We start from the raw sequence: 19,689 nt of genomic DNA on the forward strand, positions 1-19,689 counted from the left end.
GATTGTTTGGTATGGGCAACAGGCTGTTTCTATGTAAAGTAGTACATTGCAAAAGACCACGATTGGCTGCTGCAGTCACATGATGTCATCAAGAAGTTACGCACACTTTCGCAATGTCATGACCCAATACCTATTGCGAAAGTGTGAAAAGAAAAAAGGGCGTAACTTCTTGATGACATCATGTGACTTCAGCAGCCAATCGTGGTCTTTTGCAATGTACTACTTTACCATAGAAACAGCCTGTTGCCCATAGCAACCAATCACAGCTTAGCCTTCTCAAAAGCAGACTGGAAACTAAAAACTGGTTGCTATGGGTAACACTTTCTTTCACTTTTTTTTTTTTAAACTGTAAACTTTATTTAGGTCAGAGTGTAAACACTGACCACGAAAACCTCTCTCCCCCCCCCCCCCCACCAAACAAACTGCTGCCCGCAGTCGCCGTTGTTCCTGTGAACGCGCACCATGCCCCGCCCCTTCTCATGTTCTGTTTTTCCACTACCCTGACGTCACGTTAGGCTGCCAACGCGCAAGCGCAGAGCAGAGCGGCGGGACACGCGCGCTCTGAGGCGCCTCTGCGTGTGCGCGCACGTACGTACGTCAGAAAGTGCTCTGGACCCATCAGGAGGAGGCGGAGTAGGTCCGGAGCGCCATGGCTACCAACATTGAGCAGATCTTCCGTTCCTTCGTGGTGAATAAATTCAAGGAGATCCAGGAGGAAAACCGCAATAGGTGAGGGAGCCCGCCATGTCTCCGTGAGGGAGGGATGAACGATGCGGGGAAGAGGGAGGTCAGTATAGGCAGGGCCGGATATGGTGCCGCGGCCTGGCTCGGGCCTACACGGCGCCGTGTGTGACTGCGGGAGGAGCCGGGGAGATGTGCGCCATCCGGGCCTGTGTGAGGACGGAGCCTCCGCGTCTGCCATAAAAACCGCCAGCAGCCAATAGGAACTGGCGGACTACAAATCCCAGCATATATTCCGCCAGTATGAGAATGGGAGTTGTAGGTCTCTAGCAGGGTTTATTTCTACCGAGCTTGTCTGCTATGGAAACACCACATGTGCTTGGTGGGCGAGCAAACCCCGGGCTGCTATTGGTCGGTTCGATTTTACTTGGGCATGCTGGGATTTGTAGTCTGCAGTAGCTTGTACTGAAACTAAACATTATAATTTTAGAATAAGCAGAAGATGCTGTCTTCAAGATGGAACTACTGGTCCAAGCATCCTACTGCGAACCTCCCAGCTGCTGCAATACTACAACTCCCAGCATGCCCGGACAGCCGAAGGCTGTCCGGGCATGCTGGGAGTTGTAGTTTTGCAACAGCTGGAGGTCCGCAGTTTGGACACCACTGCGGAATTCCGCATGGAAATTCTGTCGTGTGAACATGGCCTAAGAGCCTTACCAGGGTGTCTCCAGCTGTTGCAAAACTACAACTCCCAGCATGCTGTGAGTTGTAGCTTTGCAACAGCTGGAGGTTTGAAGTTTAGACAGCACTGCAGTCTTAGGCTGGGTTCACACCACGTTTTTCAAATACGGTAACCGTATACGGTTTTCTGCAAAAAAAACGTATACGACCATATCCGAAACCGTATGCATAGAGAATGCATTGTAAACCGTATTCCAAATGTTGTGTACGGTTGCATCCGTTTTGCCTCGGATACGGTTCGATTTTTCAACCGTAGGCAAAAGCGCTGTCGGCCACGTTTTTGCCTCCGCTTGGAAACCCGTATGCAAACCGTATGCGGTTCTTTTAACTTTGTTGTCTATGAGAACCGTACACAGAATTTCAGAATACGGTTGCACACGGTTTTGCTAATCCGTTTTTGGAGTTGACACATGCGCAGATTTGAATTTCAATAGAACAATAGTAACTTTATTAAATTGCTGGAAAACTAATTCCAACAAAATAGCAAAACTGTTGGCAAAAACTGATTCAAACGGATAGAACCATACAGGGAAAAACCGTATACGTTTTAATTTGGAGTCATATGGTTGTTTACGGTTGCATATGGTTTTTGCCATACGTTTTTTAGCGGAAAACCGTATACGGTAACCGTATTTGAAAAACGTGGTGTGAACCCAGCCTTAGGCTGGCTTTACACCACGTTTTTGCAATACAGTTCCTGTACCAGGTTTTTGATAAAAAATAAATAAATAAACGGTATTCTCAAAACCTGACCAAACTGTATCAGAACGTGTACAAATTTTAATCCAAATACGGTTAAAAAACTTATAAAGTTTGGAAAATGATGTCCGGTTGCGTCCGTTTTTTTTAAAGGGAAAAAAAAAGTTTTAGTTTAAATTTTCACTGTATTATGAATAAAGTTTCACTTGTTTGATTGAAATTTCAAGAAAAAAAACTGCAAAACTAAAAAACCGTATGGTGAAAACTTGATGGAACCGCACTACGCACGTACGGTTCTGTACTGTTCCTATTGACTCCCATGTCAAAAAAACAAACAAAAAAAACGTGTTTCAATACGGTTTTTTACCCTGACCAAAAACTGTCGTAGGCTACGGTTTTGGGTACGGGAAAGGAACTGACAAAACCGTAACAGGATGCAAAACGGACACAACCGGATGCATTGTTTGTCATACGGTTTACAATGGAGAGTCAATGCGTACGGTTTTCAATACGGTTCTTTATGGTTTTCACATTGAAAACGTATATGGGAACTGTATTGCAAAAACGTGGTGTGAACCCGGCCTTAGTAGTTCAGAGTTGGTTGGTAGGTAGCAGCTGGAAGTTGTTGTTTCTTAGGCCCTTTTCACGCTGCCGTTAGGCACCTGTAAAAACTCCCGTCATGAACTTGTGTCAGAAAGTCCCCAAAAAATCCCATTCATGTCAAGGTAATTGCCGATACCGATAATGTCCAAAATCGTGAATATCGGATTCCTCAACCTGACTAAACTGTATCAAAACGTGTGTACAAATTTCAACCCGTATACGGTTTGAAAAATGATGTCCGGTTGCATCCGTTTAAGAAAATAAACATATATGTTTTTAACTTTTCATTCCATTTTAAATAAAGTTTCATTTGTTTGATTGAAATTCCAAGAAAAAAAAACTGCAAAGTCAAACGTATGGTGAAAACCGGAGGGAACTGAACGCACATACAGTTCTGTACGGTTCCCATTGACTCCCATGTTAAAAAAAAAAAAAAAACTAATACGGTTTCTCACCCGGACCGAAAGACTACGATTTTGGGTATGTGGAAAAACCGTACAGGATGCCAAACGGACACAACCTGATGCATCTTTTGGCATACGATTTTCAATGGAGAGTCAACGCATATGGTTTTCAATACGGTTCCATGCGGGTTTCACATTGAAAACGTATACGGGAACTGTATTGAAAAAATGTGGTGTGAATGCAGCCTAAGATGTATCAGAACGTGTGTACAAATTTTAATCCATACACGGTTAAAAACCGTATACAGTTTGAAAAATGATGTCCGGTTACATCCGTTTAAGAAAAAGAATCGTATACGTTTTTAACTTTTCACTCTATTATGAATAAAGTTTCACTTGTTTGTTTGAAATTCCAGGAAAAAAAACTGCAGAAGTAAAAACCCGTGTGGTGAAAACTGCATGGAACCGTACACACATACGGTTCTGTACGGTTCCCATTGACTCCCATGTTAAAAAAAAAAAACATATATATTGTATAATATTATGTCTGATACTTGTCTTTGTTTGTACCCCATAATTGTAAGCGCTGCGGAATCTGTAGGCGCTATATAAATAAATAAAATAATTTAAAAAATAAATAAATATACGTTTCAATACGGTTTTTAACCCGGACCAAAAACTGTGGTAGACTACGGTTTTGGGTGCGGGAAAAAAAAAGACTAAACCGTACAGGATTCAAAATGGACACAACCTGATGCATCTTTTGGCATACGATTTTCAGTATGGTTCCGTACAGTTTTCAAATTGAAAATGTATACGGGAACTGTATTGCAAGACGTGGGGTGAACCCGGCCTTAGCAGTTCAGAGTTGGTAGGTAGCAGCTGGAAGTTGTTGTTTTTTAGGCCCCTTTCACGCTACCTTTAGGCACCTGTACAAACTCCCATCATGAACCCGCGTCAGAAAGTCCCCAAAAATCCCATTCGTGTCAATGGGTTTTTTTGACCATCCTTCAGCACTAGTTGTGACTAACGTCTTTTATTTTTGATGGCACAAAAGACGGTGCATGCACTAATTCTTTTCCCGTCAAAAATAACTCTGGAATAACGTCCGTTAAAATTTTTAACATTGAAGTCTATGGGTGACGGATGTTCACAATTGACATCCGTTATTGTCCGTTATTTGTACTGCGCATGCTCAGAACATGGAAATAAAATAACAGACATAAAATAACGGATGGAACATGTCCGTTATTTTGACAGAATGCCTGTTAAAATAAAGGACATTAGCATCAGTTTTATTCAGTTGTTTTGTCTTTTTTTTCATGACCTCTTTCAGCAGAAAAACTGCTGTCAAAAAGTGGGAACATGACGGTAGTGTGAAAGAAGCCTTAGGCTTGGTTTACACCACGTTTTTGCAATACAGTTCCCGTTTTTTTCACCTGGACAAAAAAAAACGTGGTAGGCTACGATTTTGGGTACGGGGAAAAACCGTACAGGATGCCAAACGGACACAACCTCATGCATCTTTTGGCATACAGTTTTCAATGGAAAGTCAATGCATACGGTTTTCAATATGGTTTTCAAATTGAAAACGTATACGGGAACTGTATTGCAAAGCGTGGTGTGAACCCAGCCTTATTTAGCAAGATGTGGCTGTTGTGATGCTACAACTCCCAGCATGCTTTGGGTTTGGCTCTAACAGAAATAAGTGTAAGGCTGGGTTCACATCACGTTTTTGCCATACTGCTTTCAATCCGTTTTTCTAAAGAAAACCGTATGGCAAAAAAACAGATGGAACAGTATGGGAAAAAGTAAACCGTATGTGTTTTTAAACAGTATACTCTTTTTAAAACTGCATACAGTTCAGTTAGTTTTTGTAGAAAAAAAAACCCATACATTTTTAATGGGAGGGGTCTTGGGTGGGGACTTTAGGATTCAAATGCGCATGTGCAAAGTAAAAATGTATACATTTTTCCCGTATGGAACCGTATACATGTGCGTTTCCCATTGACGTCCATGTAAAAAAAAAAAAAAAGTATGCGCTTGCAGTACGGTTTTTAAACCGGAGTCAAAACCGTGGTTGACCACGATTTTGTCTCCGGTTTAAAAACCGTACTGCAACCGCATACTTTTTTTTAACATGGACATCAATGGGAACGCACATGTATACGGTTCCATACGGGAAAAATGTATAAGTTTTTACTTTGCACAAGCGCATTTGAATCCTAAAGTCCCCACCCAAGACCCCTCCCATTATAAATGGCCAAAATTTCAAAAACGTATGTTTTTTTTTTTTTTCTATAAAAACTGACGGAACTTTAAAAAGAGTATACTGTTTAAAAACACATACGGTTTACTTTTTCCCATACTGTTCCATCCGTTTTTTTTCTATATGGTTTTTGATAGAAAACGTATGCGGGAGCCGTAGTTGAAAAACGTAGTGTAAACCCAGCCTAACAATGAAGGGTTATGAAACTGGAAAGGCTGTGTTGCCCATAGCAACCAATTACGGCAGGGTATGAAGTGAAAGCTGAGCTCTGCAAAGCAGACAATTTTAATTTTTTCCTTTTAGGGTATGGTCACACGTGCCATATTTTTTTGCAGCTGCTTTTGCTACCTATTGACCTCAATTGGTAGGAAAATATGCAGCACAATATGGTATGTGACCCTACCCTTGGTGTGCATTCACTCACACACACTCTGGCGGATGAAATGTGTGCACGGAAATTTTCTGTGCGGACATTCCACATGTGAACATAGCCTTACAGTAAAGAATCTCTGTGATGATGGGGAAACCTTCTTTCCTCTAAACCAGTGGTCTCAAACTGGGCCTCCAGATGTTGCAAAACTTAAACTCCCAGCATACCCGGACAGCCAACAGCTGTCCGGGCATGCTGGGAGTGGAAGTTTTGCAACATCTGGATTGCCACAGTTTCAGACCACTGCTCTAAATGTAGAGGCCTGGTTTCCGGCCTAGGTATAAAAAGGTCTCTACTTAGATGTCTGTACTGTCCCATTCATATATTTGTAGATTTTGTGCCACACTCCTCCCGCTCAGCTAATTGTAAAGCTGAGTGGGATATCACCGGAAGCCGTGTTGAGCGAGTGACAGAGGTGAGTATTGTAAACTTTTTTTGTTTTTGTTTTGGGGCAATTGGAGGCACATACAAAACTTTGTAAGGGTGCGTTCACACGCTCTTTGTTTTTGTGGGTTTTCCGCAGCGTATTTGAAAGGGGCGGGCTCTTCTCGGCTGTCCATAGCAGATTGTCCGCGGCGAAAATTACGCTGCGGAAAATCCGCCGCAAGCCCCATTGAAGTCAGTAGGGACCAAGGTGGATTTTCCGCAGCGTAAATTCCGCCGCGGACAATCTGCTATGGACAGCCGAGAAGAGCCCGCCCCTTTCAAATACGCTGCGGAAAACCCACAAAAACAAAGAGCGTGTGAACGCACCCTAAAAGTAATTTTTTTCTGGAAAAGTCAATTACATTGTGCACCTATGCTGCTGCCAATCACTGGCTTAAAGGGGAACTCCAGTGGGGGAAAAAAATGTTTTTCAAATAAACTGGTGCCATAAAGTTTAACAGACTTGTAAATTGCTTCTATTAAAAAAAAATCTTAACCCTTCCAGTACTTATCAGCTGCTGTATACTACAGATATACTTCAGAGAAATAAGTTATTTCCAGTCTGACCACAGTGCTCTCTGCTGACACCTCTGTCCTTGTCTGGAACTGTCCAGAGCAAGAGAGGTTTTCTATGGGGATTTGCTTCTAATCTGGACAGTTCCTGACATGGACAGAGGTGTCAGCAGAGAGCACTGTGGTCAGACTGAACTTAAAAGGGTACTCCGCTGCTATGTTTGGCACAAACTATTCCGAACGCTGGAGCCGGCGCCGGGAGCTTTTGACTTCATAGCTCCGCCCCTTCATGACATTATGCCCCACCCCCTCAACATAAGTCTATGGGAGGACTTGCATTGAGGGGGGCGGGGCTAAGACATCACAAGCTCCCGGCTCCAGCGTTCGGAACAGTTTGTTCCAAACGCTGAGCAGCGGAGTACCCCTTTAAAACATTTCTGTTCAACTTTCTGGCACCAGTTAATTTAAAAAAGCATTTGTTCTCCACTTGTTTCCACTGGAGTTCCCCTTTAAGTGGTCATGTGCTGTACTTGCAGGCAGAGGGAAGTGATGCGCTGTAGGGCCACATGGACTGTGTACGACATCATAAACCCAAAGAAAAAAGGAGCTACTCAAAAAAATTAAGTCAAAATATAAAATATAAACTTTATTTCATGATATTAAAAACATGGTGCAATATGTTTAAAAAGGAGGAATACGGCACAGACAGGCGGCATACCTGGGACAATGGCAATAGATGTGCAAATACTGCTAAATCTCATTACATTTGTGTGTACAATTACTGAGGCAAGAAGGTACAATAAGTGCATATGCTGGCAATTCCAGTTAAAGTGCAAGTGCAAACAAGATAAGGCCTAAGCATTGATCATATAGTAACAGATAAGTAACAGATACATACCACAGTAATATGGAGAAGGTACTGCAAGTCCCAGGATGCCGCCTAAAAAGTGCGTGTTATACGCCGATAAATACGGTACATTTATTATCTTTTACATGAATACCCAATTTCGGGCAATCCCATACATTTCTAATATTTATTGACTTGTTACACCCCACACAGTAGTGCTTTTTTTCATGTTTTTGTTGTATGTGTACGACATCATCACAGCATTTCTGGAGGTGGATTGAGTAATTCTTTGTTTTCTACCCGATTCTGCACCTAACTTTACAAAAAAAAATGGTAACTCTTTTAGGTTACGTTCACACGTACAGGATCCTGCGCAGATTTGATGCGCAGGATTTGTAACTGCCGATTAGAAGCTGTGCTCAGTAATTTCATTTACATTGAAATCCTGCGCATCAAATCTGCGTACGTGTGAACATACCCTTAATGTGTGACAGTAGTTAAAGGGGTAGTCCAGTGCTGAAAAACGTATCCCCTATACTAAGGATAGCGGATAAGTTTCAGATCGCGGGGGGGTCCGACCGCTGCGGCCCCCCGCGATCTCCTGTCCGGCTCGCTGGCCAGATAGTGGGTTTCGACTGCCACACCAAGCGGCGGCCGACACATCCCCTCAATACATCGCTATATCAGAACTGGAGATTGCAGACGGTCTGCCATAGAGTTGTATTGAGGGTGCCCCCTTCCCTCGGGCTGCCGGGGCCCTGTACAGGAGATTGCGGGGGGCCCCAGCGGTCGGACCCCCCGCTATCTGAAACCTATCCTTAGGATAGGGGATAAGTTGTTCACCACTGGGTTCACCACTGGACTACTCCTTTAAATCGAACCTTCGACTGTATTGTTGATTTTATGAATTATTACTATTGTGCAGCCCTGTCATTTTCCTAAATTACATACATTTTGAGTTTGGCGCCTAAATCCGTGAAGGAAGCACTGTTTTTCCAGTTGTATATTACTATGCCAGTGTCTCCCAACCAGTGTTCCTCCAGCTGTTGCAAAACTTCAACTCTGGGAGTTGTATTTCAGCAGTTGGGGGGGCACCCTAGTTGGGGAAACACTGAACTATGCAATAGGAACCAAAGCTTTCTGCTCCCTCCCCACAGCATCCATATCCAGTGCCATAGAAACATACACTGGGTCTCATGCTGGAGATTGGGTGAAAAGCTTTGTCTCCTAATGCATAGTTATACACGTGTAGTAATTGAGGATAAGTGTTCAGTACTACTACAGAAGTGTAGTGTAACGAAGACTAAGATTTAACCGTGTGTGACCATCAATGACATATGATCAAAGATAATAAAAAAAGAGATGATGCAGTAACTCACCATTTGGTTGTTTTCGTTCTTTAAAAGTCCGGACAGTGGAAAAAAATAAAAATAAACTCCTGCACGCCATGGGGTGGGGCACTTTAGTGCCATGTGTACACCCATGCACACTTACCTTGGCAGAGAGAACGGCACCATTTTTAAAATGGATGCCATTTAGGAACTGTCAAGTCCAGTGTGCACAGTAGTTATTTATCAGCTGTCCGGGCATGCTGGGAATTGTAGTTTTGCAACAGCTGGAGGCACCCTGGTTGGGTAACACTGCTTTAAGGTCTCATTCAGACATGACATATTTTTTAGGATCTCCTGCCCTAAAAATCTGAAACTATAACAGGCTCAGTTTAAAAAAAAAAAAAAAAAAAAAAAAAAGCAAATATAGTATACGAAAAAAATACATAGTATACTTTGTCTAGAGTCTCTTTTTAATACGTTAAATACGTACAATGGGAGATTTCTAGGCGTAAACTGAAACTGGTTTGAAAAAGGGCCTAAGGGTGTGTTCAGACGAGCGGATTCACAGCGTATTTTATGCTGCGGATCCGCCTCTGAAGGACCGCTACAGGGAGCCTTTAGATGTGCCTGTTCGGAGCGGTAATACGCTCCGGGCGATGAACGAGTTTCAGCGCGCTTGCGCAGTATACTCTAACATCGTGGCTGCTCTCGGGCTAGCTCAGGGAGAGGGCCCCCAATGTGTGCAAAAAGTTAAAACAAAAGGGGGAGGGGATTTCTTAAAAAAAAAAAAAATAATAATCCCTGCCACTGCACAGGCACACTGGATTTATGTAGAGACGCATACCTGTACATAAGTCCTGTGCGCATCTCAGGCTACCTGTGCACACTCACTGTTTAGGAGGCATGAATTGTAATAAATTTGGCACGTCCATGATGCCAGGCCCCCTTTGAGGGGGGTTACACCTACTTTACACCAAGTTTTACCCACTCGTGGTGCACAGCTATCTGCTCTGTTCTAAAATGGTTCAGAATCTCACATCTGACTACAGTAATTTGATGTGGACATAAGCGCTGTCCCATTGACATTCAACACTTCTCTGGGATATTCATCTGAAATCTTTTGCTCATCGCAAGTTTCGTTGCAGAACTTCCAATCTGTAAACTATGCAGCGGAGCTCTCATTACAATTAATGGGAGGCAGCTGAAAACAGAATTGCCGATGTGTGAAAGGGGCCTTACAATGTTCCCTTTAACCTCAATATCCCACTTGGGCTTAGCAGTTGTTGGGTTCTGTAGAGATGCTTAAAGGAGATCTGTAGTGCTATTCCTTCGGATCGCGTGGGTGGGGCTTGTGGTCTGAGCGCTAGGGCCCCCCACGATCTCCCGTACGGGGCCGCGGCAATGTACAGGAAAGGGGCTGTTCCATCCCCTCATGACTCTGCAGCTGGCACGCCCCTCCATAAATCCCATAGAGATACATGGAGGAGCGTGCCGGCTGCGTGGACGGAACGCCCCCTTTCTTGCACATTGCCGCGGCCTCGTTCGGGAAATCACGGGGGGCCCCCAGCGCTCGGACCACCCGCGATCTATAACTTATGCCCTATCCTTCAAATAGGGGTTAAGTTCAGAGCACTACAGATCTCCTTTAAAGGGGTACTCCGCTGCCCCATCGTTCGGGACATTTTATTCCGAACACTTCGGGCGGTGGGGGGGGTCGTGACTTTGTGTCCACGCCCCTTGTGATGTCACACCACGCCCACTCAATGCAAGTCTATGGCAGGGGGCGTGAGCACACCCCCTCCCATAGACTTGCATTGAGGGGCATGGTGGGACATCACGAGGGAGCGTGGACGTGAAGTCACGACCCCCACCGCCACCTAGCGTTCCAAACGAAAGCTGGGTGCTGCACACAGATTGCGGGAGCCCCACGGTCAGACATCTTATCCACTATCCTTTGGATAGAAGGATAAGATGTCTGGGGGCAGAGTACCCACTTTGAGCCTCCCCTCTGCTACCTGTGCCTTGAAGGGAGTAATGTGGTCACCTATGAATTTCTTTTCCCTGACTATAGACTTAGCTGCTCTGCAGGTTTAACAAGTTATAAATTGATCTTTTGTTTTTCGCTATTTTGTTTGTCAGGGAATGAAAATCACCGGTGATCAGAGTGGTCTCTCCATATCACAGGCAGGTACAGGGACAGCGGCTCCGCAGTGTGAGGACCCCAGCAATCAGCTCCCCATAACTCAGCTTCCTGGACCAATGTGAGTGTTACAGGGGGGATATTGGTTTTAACGTTTCATATTACAGCTTTGTGCATGAGCCTATATATATATATTTATGAGGTGTGTGTTTATATGCGTGTGTGTCTGTCTGTGTGTGTATGTGTATGTATGTATGTATGTGTGTGTGTGTGTGTATGTGTATATATATATATATATATATATATATATATATATATATATATATATATATAAAGAAAGCAGCACTCCACTTAGAGAAAGAAAATGCACGGATGCCCCCTGTTGTTGATCTGAGTCAGAGATCCGAACTTGATAGCTAAATAAGAGCAGTGGCACTCCAAGTAGGTGAAAAAGGTGGTGTCTTCACTCCATGTGAGCTACGTTTCGGCAGCCACACGCTGCCATTATCAAGCATGGCATTATCAATCAATAATGGCAGCGTGAGGCTGCCGAAACGTAGCTCACATGGAGTGAATAAAGACACCACCTTTTTCACCTACTTGGAGTGCCACTGCTCTTATTTAGCTATATATTTAGATCAGGAGAGACCTCCTTTCATCCCCCAGGACAAGATCCAGTCCAGTTCAAGGCACTGTAATTTACTAATACGTGAGCTGGAACTGTAGCATTGACTACATTTTTATGTTTTAGTACCTGTTTGCTTTCAGCATTCTTTTTCCTTTAAAAAATAAATAAATGGGACAAGGTCTGTCAGGTGACGTAGTTTTTTTTTTTGTGCTGTTGATGGCTGCATGCATGGATTCTTAGAACAACAACCTATATGGATTCTACATGTCTTAGAATAAAACTGTGAGGTTGCCAAAGTTATGTTGGGAGTTGTGTTCAGCAATGAAAAGGGTCCAAACCAACATACAAAACAAAAATCACAATAACCTTGATGTTATTAAGCAGATATATTGATGACTAAGAATGTAAGATATATTGCCTAGATCTGCCTGGTCCTCCTGTCTACAACTCCCAGCATGCCTGGACAGCCAACAGCTGCAGTTTAGAGACCACTAAGCTGTTTCCTCTGACCACCCCATACACAGGGCTGTGGAGTCGGTAATAAATGTTCCGACTCCGCAGTTTTTTTGTACTTCCAACTCCCCGACTCAGACTCCTCTGTATTAATATGCAAATGTATTTTATACATTCCTTGAAGGAAAGAAAGGCAACATACATGTCAATAGTAAGGGAGAAACAGCTAGCCTGGCACTGCTACTTCACACACCCGAGTAATTACTCTGGTCGACACAATGCAGCAATAGATTCACGTAAGCAGTGGAAGTGCAAGACTTGATAGAAGATACAACACTTATGTAGTCCTGTAGTCCTGTGGTAATGACATGTATGTTGAAATCCAATAAAGAAAGAATTTAAGTGCACAAACCACGTAGACTGCTTCTTCGTTACTTTAACGAAGAAGCAGTCTACGTGGTGAGTGCACTTGAATTCTTTCTTTATTGGATTTCAAAATACATGTCATTACCACAGGACTACTGGTTGGGAAGCCAACAGTCTACTATATTGAACAGGTTAAAGGGGTATTCCAGGCCAAAATTTTTTTTTTTTTTTTTTATATATCAACTTGCTCCAGAAAGTTAAACCGATTTGTAAATTACTTCTATTAAAAAAATCTTAATCCTTCCAATAGTTATTAGCTTCTGAAGTTGAGTTGTTGTTTTCTGTCTAACTGCTCTCTGATGAGTCACGTCCCGGGAGCTGTGCAGTTCCTATGGGGATATTTTCCAATCATGCACAGCTCCCGGGACGTGACATCATCATTGAGCAGTTAGACAGAAAACTTCAGAAGCTAATAACTATTGGAAGGATTAAGATTTTTTAATAGAAGTAATTTACAAATCTGTTTAACTTTCCGGAGCCAGTTAATATATATAAAAAAAGGTTTTGCCTGGAATACCACTTTAAGCCCACCAAGTTCTTCTAAGCTCTTCTAGCAGAGAGAGGTAGTTGGGCAGAAGCTGCTGCCTTATCCTTTTTGTGTGCTGATCTGCTGCTGAAGATAGGGCAGTGGGAGGATCAAGGAAGGGGCATTTATTATAAAACATGATTTCCCTAGTAGAATCCCATAGTCATGTTTAAAGTTTAAGCTAACAATCAGAGTTTACAAGTTTTTATAGCCTTAGCTGAATGACAGCAGTTTTTCCAATGGTTTACATTTTCAGTCTTGAACTATTGAACCTCCATTCCCTTCACTTATAAAAGTGTCTCTAGTCCTGCAAAAAACATATTTACTTAATCCCTTATCAGTGAGAGGCTAGGTTACCCATGGGTTCCCTGAAACAGCAGAACACAACACTATGGAAAGTATAAGTATTACCGATCCTAATTGTGTGTTGCGTGCCATAAAGTGAAGCACATGAAAAGCTTCTTCACAGTCACTTAACGTGTTCGTTTTGCGGTTACGTGAGGCACTGCATGCATTGGTCTTTATTCTTACAGTAGAGAAGTCATTAATTATAACTTTTTGTGAATTGGGACATTACAATCTAAATTTAGCAGGAGTCAGAGTCGGTGCATTGTTTGCCGACTCCGACTCCAGGTACCCAAAATTTTGTCCGACTCCTCCACTCAGACTCCACAGCCCTGCCCATACATATATTTTGATAGGGGGAGACTGGAGTATGAGCAGTAAGACTCTTCATCTTATCTCTATGATCCTATACCTGGCAAAAATTCAAGCAAAAGTTTCTCTTTAGTATTTTCGCTGCGCTCTGCTCAATGTGGCGATCAGTTGTTAAGTGCATTTATCCTGCATAGAAACAACATACCGTATTTTTCGCCGTATAAGACGCACTTTTTGTTCCCCAAAACTGGGGGGAAAAAGTCGGTGCGTCTTATACGGCGAATACACCCCTATCGCGGCGGTCCCTGCGGCCATCAACGGCCGGGACCCGCTGCTAATACAAGACATCACCGATCGCGGTGATAACCTGTATTAACCCTTCAGATGCGGCGATCAAAGCTGACCGCCGCATCTGAAGGGAAAGTGACACTAACCCGGCTGTTCAGTCGGGCTGTTCGGGACCGCCGCGGCGGTCCCGAACAGCCCGACTGAATAGCCGGGTTAGTGCTTACAGGACACCGGGGGGGACCTTACCTGCCTCCTCGGTGTCTTCTCCGTTCAGGGATCCCCTGTATGGCCGGCGCTCTCCTTCCTCGTCATCACGTCGTCGCGTACGTACGTCAGCGTGCGTAACGACGTGATGGCGGCGACGGAGAGCAAGGATACCTTGCCGGCAGCAGAGACGTTCCGGAGCGACGGGGACGCGGCAACAGTGATGGAGCGACATCCAGGGTAGCGGTGACGGGTCTGGAGCGGCAGGGACACGTGAGTATTACCTCCTCCTGCAGTGGTCTTCAATCTCCGGACCTCCAGATGTTGCAAAACTACAATTCCCAGCATGCCCGGACAGCCAACGGCTGTCCGGGCATGCTGGGAGTTGTAGTTTTGCAACATCTGGAGGTCCGCAGGTTGAAGACCACTATTGGGTTCAAAATCTTTATTTTTAAGATTTTGCCCCTAAAAATTGGGTGCGTCTTATACGCCGGTGCGTCCTATAGGACGAAAAATACAGTAAGTGCTCGTTCAACCTGCTGCTGGGATCCATCCCGTTCAGAGACCATGTGGCACCAAACTAGTAATCCCAACAGACCCTGCCGGTCGAGACAGACTTCATTGACTTGAATGGGGTCTGCCCGGGGTCTGGTATTTTACAGTTGAGCTGAGGAAAAAAATAAATTGGACATACAGTATTTTTTTTTCTCCAATCACCTCCCCTCCTTTAGACGGGTTTAGAGGCAGAGCTCCCTTTAGTGGAGCCCAGCGACAGTTTGTACATAGCCTAATCCATGCAAGTTAGAACCACAATGCATTTCCAGCTGATAACAATGGAACGTGTATTGCATGTTTTGCTACGTGATTTTTAATGCATAATACACTTAAAAAAACACGGTGGGTACATAGACAAAAGGACACATTGAAATCTTACAGCTTGTTCTTACTTTTCCACTTCAAGGGGGAAATTGAGATGGCCATCATACACATTAGATCAGAGTTTCCCAACCAGGGTGCCTCCAGCTGTTGCAAAACGACAACTCCCAGCATGACGAACAGCCTTTCCGGGCATGCTGAGAGTTGTAGTTTTGCAACAGCTGGAGGCACCCTGTTTGGGAAACTCTGCATTAGATGGTTGTCTGTTCTGATGATAGTCATGTAGTTTATATGACCTATTGTGGGTCAGCGTCACATGAAAAAATGCTGTAAGGTATTACTGGTTGATGGCAAATGACACATCTGTGTAGAGATCTTTTGATCAGTTTTTGAAGGGCTCAACATAATCTGCATGTTCTTCAAAGTAAATGTGGTTTTCGCTGATCTGCCGATGGGTGACTGAACATTCCCAGTTTGTTGAAGGGGTACTCCGGTGGAGTTTATTTTATTTATTTTTTAAATCAACTGGTGCCAGAAAGTTAAACAGATTTGTAAATTACTTCTATTTTAAAAATCTTAATCCTTCCAGTACTTATCAGCTATTAAAGTTGGGTTGTTCTTTTCTGTCTGACAACAGTGCTCTCTGCTGACGCCTCTGTCCGTGTCAGGAACTGTCCAGAGCAGTAGAGGTTTTCAATGGGGATGCGCTTCTAATCTGGACAGTTCCTGACACGGGCAGAGGTGTCAGCAGAGAGTAGAGATGAGCGAACTTAAAGTAAATTCGATTCGTCACGAACTTCTCAGCTCGGTGGTTGCTGACTTTTCCTGCATAAATTAGTTCAGCCTTCCGGTGCTCCGGTGGGCTGAAAAAGGTGGATACAGTCCTAGGAAAGAGTCTCGTAGGACTGTATCCACCTTTTCCAGCCCACCGGAAAGCTGAACTAATTTATGCAGGAAAAGTAATCAACTGCCGAGCTGAGAAGTTAGTGACGAATCGAATTTACTGTAAGTTCGCTCATCTTTAGCAGAGAGCACTGTGGTTAGACAGAAAAAAAAATTCAAAAAGAAAAGAACTTCCTCTGTAGTATACAGCAGCTAAGTACTGGAAGGATTAAGATTTTGAAATAGAAATAATTTACAAATCTGTTTAACTTTCTGGCACGAGCTGATTTGAAAACATGTTTTCCACTGGAGTACCCCTTTAATTCCTTACAGTAGTTTCACATTTCCATCTGCAATGCACTTCATGGTCTGGCTTATAAAAGTGATGCTGTAAAATATCAGCAAATCAGTGCTGTTTTTATTTGGCATCTGTTTCGCGAGAAGCCAAAAGTATCTTGGTGAAGTTTGGTGGGTGGTTTGGGGACAGTGGGGACTTACTGGTTGAGGCGCCACTGTCATTTGTAAAAAAAAATGTTGACGCTTTTGTCTTTCACGAGCTAACAATTTAAATTTGAGACATGTCTGGAAAATGTATCAGAAGTTTTCCAAATTACATGACACTTTAAAGGGGTACTCCGGTGGAAAAATTATTATTTTTTTTTAATTAACTGGTGCTAGAAAGTTAAACAGATTTGTAAATTACTTCTATTACAAAATCTTTACCCTTCCAGTACTTTTTAGCAGCTGTATGCTACAGAGGAAATTCTTTTCTTTTTTAATTTCTTTTGTCTTGTCCACAGTGCTCTCTGCTGACACCTGATGCCCGTATCAGGAACTGTCCAGAGCAGGAGAAAATCCTCATAACAAACCTATCCTGCCCTGGACAGTTCCTGACACGGACAGAGGTGTCAGCAGAGAGCACTGTGGACAAGAAAAAAAAGAAATTCAAAGAGAGAAGAATTTCCTCTGTAGCATACAGCTTATAAGTGGTACTGGAAGGATAAAGATTTTTTTAATAGAAGTAATTTACAGATCTGTTTAACTTTCTGGCACCAGTTGATGTAAAAAAATAAATAAAAAGTTTTTCCCACCGGAGTACCCCTTAAAGTAAAATGTATCCTTTTAACCTTTTTCCGTTACAAATTGCGCAGAAGGATGAGACATGAATTATTGTTCTGCAGGAAGTTCTCCGGTTTCCTGGCCAGTGTGCCTCCAATTGTTACAAAACTACAACTCCCAGCATGCCCGAACAGGCAAAGACGCGATTTATCATTAGATCACAAGGACGAATGCACCCATCTTTATTATATCTGTGTCCTTAAATCCATTATGACACCCATAGACGAAGATCCCTCCAATTTTAATAAGGTGCATCCAAAGATATTCAAATGGGAAAGAAACCCTACAATATTCCAGCGCCTTCTTGATTAAGAGGGCACAGTATGATGGCACAGAGTCTATTAGGCTGGGTTCACACTACGTTTTTCAACTACGGTTCCCGCATACATTTTCTATCAAAAACCGTATCGGAAAAAAACGGATGGAACAGTATGGGAAAAAGTAAACCGTATGGGTTTTTAAACAGTATACTGTTTTTAAAAGTTCATACTGTTCTGTCCGTTTTTGTAGAAAAAAAAACTCGGACGTTTTTGAAAATTTTGTTCATTTTTAATGGGAGGGGTCTTGGGTGGGGACTTTAGGATTCAAATGCGCATGTGCAAAGGAAAAACGTATACGTTTTTCCCGTATGGAACCGTATACATGTGCGTTTCCCATTGACGTCCATGTTAAAAAAAAAAACGTATGCAGTTGCAGTACGGTTTTTTAACCGGAGACAAAATCGTGGTTAACCACGGTTTTGACTCCGGTTTAAAAACCGTACTGCAACCGCATACGTTTTTTTAACATGGACGTCAATGGGAAACGCACATGTAAACGGTTCCATACGGGAAAAACGTATACGTTTTTACTTTGCACATGCGCATTTGAATCCTAAAGTCCCCACCCAAGACCCCTCCCATTGAAAATGGACAAAATTTTCAAAAACGTACGAGTTTTTTTCCTACAAAAACGGACAGAACAGTATGCACTTTTAAAAACAGTATACTGTTTAAAAACCCATACGGTTTACTTTTTCCCATACTGTTCCATCCGTTTTTTCCCCATACGGTTTTTGATAGAAAATGTATGCGGGAACCGTAGTTGAAAAACGTAGTGTGAACCCAGCCTTATATGGGACAGTAGGCTCTTTGTGCGCCAGGTTGTTGCATTATATTTTTTCACACTTTTACACAGACAATAGGACGTCTAGTATGTACAATGTGCCGCCCATAACAAAGTACATATTACAAAGTCCAAGTGCACTTTTATAAATAGAGCTTGTGTACCGGTGTCATAACATGTCAGGTATTATACATATTGCAATCTATTAGTCTGCTACATAAGAAGTGTATCTATAACAAGGGGGCATCTATGCCTAGGGGGGGGGGGGGCAGAACAAAATGGGATTCTTTACTGTAAGAGCAGTCTGCAAGAGGGTCCTGGATGCATTTCTTGAGAGCAAAAATGTTACATGTTATAGTCTCTGGATCAGTGTTTCCCAACCAGCGTGCCTCCAGCTGTTGCAAACCTACAACTCCCAGCATGCCAGGACAACCTTGGGCTATTGAGATCAATAGGGCTGTGTTTCCCAACCAGTGTGCCTCCAGCTGTTGCAAACCTACAACTCCCAGCATGCCAGGACAACCTTGGGCTATTGAGATCAATAGGGCTGTGTTTCCCAACCAGTGTGCCTCCAGCTGTTGCAAACCTACAATTCCCAGCATGCCAGGACAGCCTTGGGCTATTAAGATCAATAGGGCTGTATTTACCAACCAGTGTGCCTCCAGCTGTTTGCAAAACTACAATTCCCAGCATGGGCATGCTGGGAGTTGTAGGTTTGCAACAGCTAGTGGCACACTGGTTGGGAAACACCGCTCTAGATTCTGAAGGTGGGGCGTTAATCCAGGGACACATTGTTAAAGGTCTTCAGGGACAATGTATTTTTGCTTTATACATTTGCATACAAAGTTGCAGACGTTATAGTTATAACTTTCTTGCCGCTCCTGCCCTGTGTGGTTACAGTACGTTGAGATATAAGAAGCTCATCCTGTTACGGCATAGAGATGGTGCCGGCACAGGAGCAGTGCAAAAATGCAGCCACCATACCGATGCAATTGTCTGGCTTGAGTATTCTGTTGGAGCAGTGTTTCTGTGGCAAAACTACATCTCCCAGCATGCACGGACAGCCAACGGCTTTCCGGACATGCTGGGAGTTGTAGTTTTGAAACAGCTTGAGGCACATGGGTTGGGAAACACTGTTAGAGCATGTGCTTAAGACCTTCCCTTCCCCAAAGGGTGCACAGTATTTTAGGAAAACTACAGCTATAAGAATACCCCAAAAGTCTGCATCTGTTAAGCCATGCTGGGAGCTGTAGCTTTCCAAAGCAACCAGTGGAATCTCCTGTCTCCTGCACATCCCATCCCATACTATACGGGGGGGACGTGAAAATCACTCAATCAGCCGTTGAATGTGTGCTTGCTGGCCCTATTACACAGGGTTATATGGCCCTATTTGGCACTTACTGTCAGCTTTAAAGGGGTACTCCGCCCCTAGACATCATATT

The 19,689-nt window shown here is 43.4% G+C and overlaps 1 protein-coding gene across 7 annotated transcripts in view; it reads left to right on the plus strand.

Annotated features, from left to right (window-relative positions):
* The first annotated feature begins 580 nt into the window (after positions 1 to 580).
* Positions 581 to 19,689, plus strand: part of SON (SON DNA and RNA binding protein) — a 122,247-nt gene continuing 103,138 nt past the window's right edge. For 6 of the 7 annotated variants that reach the window (XR_008889115.1, XR_008889116.1, XM_056559552.1 and 3 more), the window contains exons 1-2: positions 596 to 729; positions 11,084 to 11,205. Coding sequence is in view for 5 of the 7 variants with exons in the window: in XM_056559552.1 (XP_056415527.1) it covers positions 11,087 to 11,205 (119 nt within the window). In the remaining 2 variants the exon portion in view is untranslated. Of the gene's footprint in view, positions 730 to 11,083; positions 11,206 to 19,689 lie in introns of all 7 variants that reach the window. The other variant, XM_056559554.1, reaches the window with a different exon arrangement.

This window comes from Hyla sarda, chromosome 2 (genome assembly GCF_029499605.1).
Source record: "Hyla sarda isolate aHylSar1 chromosome 2, aHylSar1.hap1, whole genome shotgun sequence".
NCBI lineage: Eukaryota > Metazoa > Chordata > Amphibia > Anura > Hylidae > Hyla > Hyla sarda.